Here is a 10,621-nt window from a genome sequence, read left to right as displayed (position 1 = left end):
CTGATGATCTCGAGTCCATTGTTAATAGCTGTTATTGTAATAATAACTGAAAACTCGAAATTTTTGGGATTGTGGGATAATGTTTCCTGTTTTATTGCTGATCTAAACTTATCAAAAGATTTCGAAAATTATAACTGGTTATCTATTAACAATTTTCGAAGTTTTAAAAGATAAAATTCAGATCAAAATAGTTAAAACATCCACTAATCCAAATCATATTCCAAAACTTAAGGAATTTTCGAGTTCTTCTTAGAACAAATGATGAAACCTGACAAATTAAAACATAATTCTGGAACCCGAAACCTGAAAATTAAGGCTTCTATAACATATTTTGGACATGTTGATTTTAACCATTATGATTTCTAGTCACTGATTTAACAGTCTTTTTCCGAAAACAATAATTTCGGGTCATGAATCGAAATCGGCTGATTGTGATTATGAAGTTCAAAATTTCTGTTATCATGATTTCCGAAACACTGACTCGAAACAGTAACTCAAGAATAGAGTTTCGAATTTTATTAAACTTTGAAAATTTATGTTTTCCAGATTTCAATCCCAGAATAATGGATAGAAAAACAGAACTGATTAATCAACATATGCTCTGATACCACATGTTGATCAGTTCTGTTTAAACATAAAGGAAAACATGTAAATAATACCTGATACAGCAAACAGGCCTGCAAAGAATCCAGTCAGAGACGCAACCACGGAGTTCGACATAGTTGTCAGCTTTATCTTGTTCCCCCTTTAGGATGTATCTTCTTGATGGTAGCACCGAGTTCTTTAGGGTTGAAGAACTCGTAGTAATGGAGAGAGAGGATGGGCGATTTTAGTGTTGATGTTATGAATGTCTAACCCTAATCCCTCTCTAATAATCTCCTTATATACATCCAAGGGGAAAGCCAATTAGTTAATTAGGGTAATCTGACCCATCAACAATTACCAACTAATTTATTATAGGTTTTAATATATTTTGATCCATATTATATAAATGATAATGATGGCTACTAGATTAAATACATATAAATAAAATATTTAATCTTACAATAATACCTATACACCAATTCAGCAGGAAACCAATAAATCTGGGAAAAACCTTTTTGTCGGAATCGAACCCACGACCTAATGGTCCCTAAACCTTATTTCACTCTTAAGATGCAACTAGGCTATAATGCTATGCACATTGTGTCATATTAGCCAACTTTAATAATTTATATCACCATTTGGAAATCTTGGAATCTTTCTATATTTGTTCAAGAAAAGAATCATTACCCATATGTATGGCTTTGGTTAGTGCTTCTATTTGTCAATGCTATCTTCATTTTGCTTTTGTACTTTTGAAAGTGCAGGATGGGCAGGAACAAAGAGATTGAAGATGATATATGTTAGTGATGATTGCTTTGCATAGACTCTAGAGATTGAGGCATTGAGCGTGAGGCTACAAAAGGGTACATCTTTGCTAAAGGAAAAACTCTATGGGACATTGACAATTAAAGGGTACATCTTTGCGTGAGAAACGACAAGCAATGTTAATAGAAGGGCGGATGTCGTCAATAAAAATTCTTTCTTTTGGATTACGAGTAGGTCTAAACTTTAACATTCATGACGCTATTTTGTAATCCTTCGGGTTTCGGTTTCTTGCCGGCCCAGTTTCTATATTTTGTTATATAGAAGTTTCGGTGTTCGAAAAAAAAACTACAGTCAACTTTTGTTTTTACGGCATGTTTGTGATTTTATTACAACTGTTTATTTCTTTAATGTGTTCTAATACAGTCAAAGTGTTTGTCTAAGTGAAGAGAACTCTATGTTTGTGATTTTTATTACAACCGTTTATTTGTTTAATATGTTCTAATACAGACAAAAAAGTGTTTGTCTAAGTGAAGAGAACTCTATGTTTGTGATTTTTATTACAACCGTTTATTTGTTTAATATGTTCTAATACAGTCAAAGTGTTTGTCTAAGTGAAGAGAACTCTATGTTTGTGATTTTTATTACAACCGTTTATTTGTTTAATATGTTCTAATACAGACAAAAAAGTGTTTGTCTAAGTGAAAAGAACTGTTTCACATAAACAATTTGAAGTAAGATACCAAAGTGGAAATGTTGTAGGCTAGCCGTACCCGATGATTTTGTTTATGGGAGGTCGTCGGTTAGAGTCTCGTTGGTAACAAAAGGTCATGCGTGAGCCATGGTTTTTATCACCAGTGGCGGCATTGATGGTGTGCGGGGAAGACCTCTGCACAACGCCCATGATTTCGAATGGCATGTGATTTGTAAAAAAAAATCTGATACATATATGTTAATTTTTTTTTTCTAAATAGTAAACACATAACAATTCAAATATAGGCCCATTTACAAATCATTTTTTTAAGGTTTAGAAGTTAGCTCACTTGGCATAAGGTTTATTGAGCCCGAGCTCGAACATGGTACGTGAATTCTCAGAGACGCCTCTGTTTACCGCAATAGGCCTTCGGGCAGTTAGATTCCCCTGGAATTGGTGATGGGCCGCGTCGCCAGCGTTGTTTGTGATTGTTGGTGTAGAAGACCTTTTGCCTATGGGTGTATCCGGGTGGCCGAGGTTTGTTAGACGTTCGAATTTTGGTTTTTTTTTTTTTTTTTTTTTTTTTTTTTTTTTTTTTTTTTTTGAAGTAAGATGTCCTATTATGGAATGGGTAGAAATTTGCTTGGGTTTTCATTTTATTATATTGAAATACGCAGACAGCAACAGCATTAATTTTGTTTACTACAAACAAGATGACATCCACTAACACTGTTTATGTAAACTAAACCATAAAATACTGACAAACATGTAAAAAGAAGAATGCTACATGTATGTATTGTATATATATGGGTGCGTGTATTCTATTTATCGAAAACAAAACACCGTGAGAACCCCGGTTTGTGTTTGCGTGTATATCTCTTAATTTCTTTACGTGTTTCTATGGTAAAAAAGTAGTATTATATTTCTATTTGTTTACCTGCACGCTTGGAACACTTTTACTACAAATATATTTAGGTGAATTGGATTATAATAATCCTAATTAGACGTCATTGGCCATTGCCAGTCTCATATTTGAATATTCTTCATGCCAGTCCCACTTTTCATTTATTTTTCTTCCACCGGTCCTCAGTTACAAGCTGACGTTTTAGATTTTTTATCAGAACGAGGATACGAGTCGAATGATGTAAGACTTACCTTGAAATTGTGCTCCAAACGATGAAAACGGTGTTTCAATTCGGGTGTTTAAACTTCAAATTAACAAAATCAAGTCGTTTGGAGCACCGTTTCGAGGTAAGTTTTACATCAATAGACTCGTATCCTCGTTTTGATCAAAAGCCATAATACGTTAGTTTGTAATTTGGAAAAAAACTTAACTCCGTTAAATTTTTTTAACTGAGGACCGGTGGAGAAAAAATAGGTGAAAGATGAAACTGACATGAGGAATATTCAAAGGTGGAACTGGTAATTGTCAACGACTTCTAGTTGGTATTATTACACGCCAATTCCTGTTATTTTATAGCATTGGGTAATTTAATTAATATATATGGAAAAGGTGAGACAATTGCTAACATACACTTTTAAAGAAAATAATACTAACATTTTAGTCGTTAAACCATTGCAAGCCCAAAGCCCAATGGTTTTACGAAAAAACGAGTCAAACAATCATTCATTTTTATTTCATTATAAGCCCCTTCAAAGTAAGTTATATACATAAGCACACTCCAACCTTTATGAAAAACAGTTCAACCTAAAACTTAAATGGTGCAAGTTAGATTTTAGTTGAAAGCAAATTATACCAACTGAGTCGATATTTCCTACAATATCCATTCGTGAGCCCATTCGATTGTAGATGTCCTTATTGATAGAAGGCTAGATGATTTGATTTTAATAAATAGGTGATTTTGTTTAAGTAGTAGCTATTAATACAACCTTTCTCATTGATGTGTTAATTTTTTTTTTTTTTTTTTTTTTGAAAGGACATTGATGTGTTCTTTAGTATAATAAGTTAAAAACTGAATCTAATTTTATAAAAACTAGAAATTGGTACAATATTACACTCGGGTATACATAGAGGTCTCTAATATAGTGAACACAATATCTATAGCTGACATATAGATAATGAGTATGAGTTAAGAGGTTATCCTGCCTAGTTTGGAGAATCAAAAAATAACCTTTTTTTTAATCGAATGAATATGTAATACATTAGGTTAATTAAATGCAACATGTTACCGTACACAGTATAGATCAACTTCAACATATTTAGCATCTTAGTCCCATAATGGATAGAGGCTAAATATATTGTACTCATTTTATCACAGGACAAGGGACGATGTTGATCCAAATTCAGTATATGAGATTCGTTTGACGATATTTTGATCCCTGTATCTTATCATGTAACTTAAAAATACTTGAAACTTCTTATTTTTACAAAGGAGCTACATTTTGTATCGTGACTTATACAAAATACTAAAGCACTATAAAGGTCTAATCGTGACTTATGCAAAATACTAAATCATTACAAAGTCCTAAACTAGAAAACTATCGTGTTATAACTTATACTAGGTTAGTAACCCGTGTATTACACGGATTGAACAATAAATGACATATTAAACTTAGGGAATGTAAAACAAAATTATGAGATTTGATACAACCAATGGGATGGTGGTCCATTGTCAAAGACAAAGTCTTTAAACACCTTGGGAAAGGAAGGTTTTGGATTCAAGTCCCACAGACGACGGGAATAAAAAGAAATTTGCCGTTAAAAAAAATGAGATTTGATACAAGCTCAAAATTGGCATAAATATAAACTTCTATTAATAAACCAATAGGATTGAAAAACTCGCACCAAACAAACATGACTCATTTAGAAAACTACTAATCTTATATTATCCTACAATCAAAATGTGATTATGGCAGTTAGGTATAAGAAGACCCAAATCATCAAAACATATATATCTCAAGATCCCTTTCAATATGGATTGGAATGAATCTGCATTGCATGTATGACCTTTTAGCATCATTTATAGGCGTGAATCATTTATCTCCTTAAATTATTGAATAATACCAATAGGGTGGTGGTTCATTGGTAAAAGCAAAGTTTTTAAACACCGTAAGAGAGGGAGGTCTTGGGTTCAAATTCTATAGGCGTCATGGAATAAAATAAAGAGCTAATTACTGTTTTCGTCCTCGTGGTTTGTCAAAAACCACTATTTCAGTCCATTAGTTTAAAACTTGCTATTTCAGCCCCTGTGATTTCACTTTCGTAACCATTTCAGTCCCTATGGTTTCATTTTCGTAACCATTTCAATCCATTTATTCTGTTAGTACAGGGACTGAAATAGTTACGAGGTGGACTGAAATGGTTACGAAAGTGAAACAAAGGGACTGAAATCGCAATTTTTAAACTAATGGACTGAAATAGTGATTTTTGACAAACCACAGGGATGTTTGCTCTTGTTTTTGTTGTTTTTGATGTGGAAACGGTTTTTCTTTATCCATGGGCGGGTTCAAAAGATCAACTTTCTGAGGTTTTTACTATCTAGAAAAGAGTAATTAACTCTAAAATAAATTTGCCTTCAAAAAAAATTATTGAATAGCATGAATCTTTATTTATCAAGTATCTAGCATCATTTATATGCATGAATCCGTATGACCTTTAGCATCATCATTTAGAAGCTTTACAAACAACAACAAATATTATTAATAATTTAAATCCTCAAATCATTTAGTACTAAAAGACAAATTAATAGGTTTTAGAAAAATAGGCATGTTAAACTTTAACAATTAAAAAGTGTTTTCACAAAATTAATCTAAATAATTCTCCTTTAAGAGGTGAGTTATCTATTGAATTATAACAATACAAACCAAAGAAAAATAAAATTAAACCCACAAACATGACCCAAATCAGTAAACATGCATCTCTAGATCTCTTTCAATATGTAACTCTCAGTCCAAATAATAATAAATATAAGGTTTCGAGATTATACTCCATGGTTGTAACACCAAATGGAAAAAAAGATCTGAAAGATGATTAAAAAAAACCTAACCTAAATTTAAGCTAATAGCCATTTGAAATCCAAAATCTATCTGGAACCAAAAACAATGAAAAATAGGAACGTTTTAATCGGAAGAAATCGAGTGCACGATTCAATTTTACTATTAGATTTGCGATTAAGAAGCGATTCTTCACCCTAACTTTCTTATTAAAAAGATTTCAAAAGGAAAGTTGACTCAAAGGAAAAGTTGGTTTTGAAGAAGGGGTTGGCTAAATGCACCCCCTTTTTTACTAGTCATACCTCTCTTTCTAAAAATATAATTTAAAAGTTGTTAAGTTTCACCCCTTTAAACAATTCAAATATTGTTTTTGAGAACTATTGTGTTTCTATAATTTGAAGACACTTTCTCTTACTAGTATTTTATTATATTTATATACAACGTCATTAAAATTAATAAAAAAAGATATTTTTTATACAATAAAAAAGTTTCAGAACTTTTTTTTGAAAAAAAAAACAGTTGCTTTTATATTTTTTATTTATTTCGTATTTTAGTTCTCTCATCTTTCTATTTCTATTTTTATTAGTATTATTCTTATATTAAAATGTTTTTTGATATAATTAACAACTTTTATTTATTAAAAGTAATAAGACTTAAAAAGAAAATAAAACGTTAGTTAAGTTGGCTGGCTTTAAAGCTTCATTTAATTTTTTGTGTATCATTATTTATACAAACCGAATTCGCATACCCACTTCAAGTCGTTGTGAACAAAAAAATCCATTTCAAAATTAAAATGACTCGTTTTAGTTTAAAACTTAAGAAAACGATTATTTTTCAAATAATAAAAAAAGTTTCTTTTTAAATAAAATAACTTTTTAAAAACAAAGACTAGGAATAATAATAATTAAAGATAAAAAATGAAAGAAAAATAAAAGGGTTTGAATTATATTAATGTAAAAGTTGAAGGAGGGGGTGCATTCAGTAGAAAAGGGGGTACATTTAGCAACACCCTTTAAAGAATAGAAAAAGTCAAAAGTGAAACATGATTTTCAAATTTTATACGTATTATTTGGTTTACATAATTAAAAAGTAATAAAATTAAATTATTGATTCCTAAAATTACGTAAAAAATAAATGTGAATAATGTAGAATTGTTTCCCACCAAAAACATGGATTGTCAAGGGTGCCACATGGCAACCCAAGTTCTTCATTTATTAGATAGGATAGATATGAAAAATAAAATTTTGAAATAATTTGGTACTATATTTTTTTTTTATATCTCAATTCTTTCATTCCAATCACAGGGCAAATTACATAATGATAACAGGTAGACGAGCAACAAACTACGCCGTCATCCCCTTCTGAATAGAAAACCCCAATTTGCTAAAAACAAAGCCTCGCCCTGAGGGGTCAAAAAGTTGTTGTGAACCACACGCTGAACTCTAGCCAAGAACCGAACCGCCTCCGGCGCCAAGGAGCCGAACGTGTCAAACGCCAGGGGACAAAGGCATGCTGATTATCCCACAAGCTTTCGCGTGCTTTTTCACCTTATTTAACTCTGCTTTCAGTACCACTTGCCCCGCCACAAACCCATTTTCCCGGAACCCGGCTAGGGGGGATACACCTGTGAGATCGACACAAGCATGTTTTCCGCCCTCCAACCAAAAACTAGCACGTCAGTCGGGCGTAGGGTGGACCTCTCTTCCGTCGGGTCTATTAGAAAATTAACTGGTGCCTCTTTCTTTGCCGAGATCCCTGCTCGTCTGAGAATATCCATTAACGCGTCTCGAACAAAGTCATAGCGATACTTAAACCCCGGAAACTCTCTACAGTGTAACGCATCCTCCCCATATTTATCCAGACATGCTTTACGACAGACTGGGCAAGTTTCATCATTCGGGAACATGAGGATTATCAGATGGTATTTAAGGATTGGTAGGTACTCCATCACTAACATACGTTAATCCAGACCTTCAATAGGAATAACAGTTAATGAAAAAATAAAATTTTGAAATAATTTGGCACTAAAAAAATAAAAATTTTGAAATGAGAATGACGGTCAACAATGAAATTAAAAGTCTAATTTTTGAAATTGTTCCTCTTGGTTTCTTTTTAGTCAACATGAGAAAGTCAAAGTCCCAAACATCAACCCTTACGTTGGGCCGGCAGACCAGTCAAACCCATTTTCCACCCACTCACCCATTCCCTTTCATAAACCCATATATAACCTATTAACCAAAATCATCAAAACAGAAAAAAAAAACAACAATTAAAAAAAAGACTATTTCCAATTTTCCACCTGTATTATGGGCCAATCCCCCTCCTCCCACGCGCCGCCGCCTGCCGGTGTATCCAACTACCGTCCGGTCACTCCTCCACCGTCTTCCTCCGCCGCCACGTCAGAAATTCATTCTCGTAAACACTCGCAAGAGGAATCTGATGAGTTATCCGATTCAATAATCGATTATTCTTCTGAAATTCCTGACGATTGTTTAGCCCTAATTTTCCAGTTCGTAACTTCCGGCGACCGGAAACGCTGCTCGCTTGTATCCAAACGGTGGCTACTGGTCGAAGGTCAAAGCCGCCACCGTCTCACACTCAACGCACAATCGGAACTCCTTCCGATCATTCCGTCACTGTTTTCACGGTACGATTCTGTAACAAAACTCTCTTTACGTTGCGACCGTAGATCCGTTAGCTTAAACGACGCCGGATTGATTCAGATCTCTCTCCGGTGCCGGAACCTCACGCGCGTTAAACTACGCGGCTGCCGAGAAATCACCGAGTTAGGTATGGCAGCGTTAGGTAATACCTGTAAAAATTTGAAGAAATTCTCATGTGGATCTTGTAATTTTGGCGCCAAAGGATTAAACGCGTTTTTAGATAATTGTTCTTCACTTGAGGAACTATCGGTTAAGCGTTTACGTGGTATAGATGATGGTGGAGCACCGGAGCCGATCGGTCCCGGTGCAAGTGATGGCTCACTCAGATCTATAGTTCTTAAGGAGCTTTATAACGGTCAGTTGTTTGGACCGTTGATTTGCGGTGCGAAGAAGCTGAAAACGTTGAAGTTGATTCGGTGTTTAGGCGATTGGGATAGGATATTGGAGACGATAAGCGATTATGATAGTTCAGATAGTTCATTAGTTGAAGTTCATTTGGAGAGAGTTCAGGTGAGTGATATAGGTCTTTCGGCGTTATCTAAGTGTGCAAATTTGGAGATTTTGCATATGATTAAGACTCCGGATTGTACTAATACCGGTGTTATGGAAGTGGCTGAGCGTTGTAAGTTGTTGAGAAAGGTTCATATTGATGGGTGGAAGACGAATAGGATCGGAAATGAGGGTTTAATCGCAATTGCGAAGCATAGTGTAAACCTGCAAGAGCTGGTTTTGATTGGAATTAACCCTAGCTCGGTTAGCTTAGAAGCTATCGCGATGAATTGTAAGAAACTGGAAAGATTGGCCCTGTGTGGAAGTGAGACAATAGCGGATAGTGAGATTTCTTGTATCGCGTCGAAATGTGTTGCGTTGAAGAAGTTGTGTATTAAAAGGTGTCCTGTTTCGGATGAAGGGATCGAGGCATTTGCTTTTGGTTGCCCGAATTTGGTTAAGATTAAGGTGAAGAAATGTAGGAATGTGACGGGAGAAGTTGGGGACTGGCTAAGATCTAAGAGGGGATCTTTGGTTGTTAATTTGGATGTCTGTGCAGCTGAAGTTGAAAATGTGGATGCACAAGAGGAGCCAGTGGAATTTTCGGCTACAATGAACCAGGAGTCTCTGGCTACTAGCGCTAGTGGCCGAGGATCCATTTTCAGGACACGGTTTGGGGTTTTGGGAGGTAGGGGTTTTGTGACTAGCACTTTCAGGAGATGGTCAGTTGGTAACAGCAGCTCCAATGGTAACTTATGAACTGTATCTTACAATGTGAACCACAATCACCAATTGTTCTTTCTATTTAATCATACTGTAATTTATGCACCACGTAAATTACTTACAAACAATCAATTGTTTTCTTTTTCGTTTACTTTGTATACCTCGTAAATTACTTCGTAATCTTTGTGTCATTGTTTTCTTGATGTATATCAATTTTATGAATGCAATTTCTTATTTAATCCTCCTAGAGGATCATTCATGAGTGTAGAGTGTTGTTGGTCAGTGATGGTAGTCTCTTGTGAGTGTGCGACAGCTTTGAATGTTAATGGTGGATTAAGAGTAGGTAGTTTGTGGTTGGGTCTTTTAGGTAAATTTAATCTTTCTGTTGTGATATTCCCATATTGCCCCCTTGGTATCCTACTATAATAATTTGTTATAATACCCATCCCTTTCTAGGTGTCCTACCTTAATGATATGTTAGATACTGTATAATGTGTGGAGCATTGTTTTTTGAAGGGTTGGGTAAAATTCAATTGGTGAGGTGTTGTTGGAACAGTGACTCAAAGCATGAACATAAAGAGCTTTTTTAAGTGAGGACAGATAATGTTAGGTTTGCCTATTATGTGAATTGAGAATCTTTGTTTATGATCTTAGGTGGTTTAAATTGACACGTAGAGATCTCATCACAAAAAGTCCAATCATTAAACTTAAAACTATCCCAAACAATGTATTGAAATATCAAATACTCAAG

At 34.4% G+C, this 10,621-nt stretch overlaps 1 protein-coding gene across 1 annotated transcript; it reads left to right on the top strand.

Moving 5' to 3' along the window:
- Positions 1-8,234: 8,234 nt before the first annotated feature.
- LOC110912610 (F-box protein SKIP2) lies at positions 8,235-10,112 on the top strand. The gene has a single exon (XM_022157381.2). The coding sequence runs from the start codon at positions 8,302-8,304 to the stop codon at positions 9,904-9,906; it is 1,605 nt and encodes a 534-aa protein (XP_022013073.1). The 5' UTR covers positions 8,235-8,301; the 3' UTR covers positions 9,907-10,112.
- Positions 10,113-10,621: the final 509 nt, after the last annotated feature.

Source organism: Helianthus annuus, chromosome 15 (assembly GCF_002127325.2).
Source record: "Helianthus annuus cultivar XRQ/B chromosome 15, HanXRQr2.0-SUNRISE, whole genome shotgun sequence".
In the NCBI taxonomy this organism is placed as follows: Eukaryota; Viridiplantae; Streptophyta; class Magnoliopsida; order Asterales; family Asteraceae; genus Helianthus; species Helianthus annuus.
This window is presented reverse-complemented; position numbering and strand designations above follow the sequence as displayed.

What these genes read in the sequence shown, in the direction of transcription:
- LOC110912610 (XM_022157381.2), top strand. Translation starts at nt 8,302, where the DNA reads ATGGGCCAATCCCCCTCCTCCCACGCGCCGCCGCCTGCCGGTGTATCC.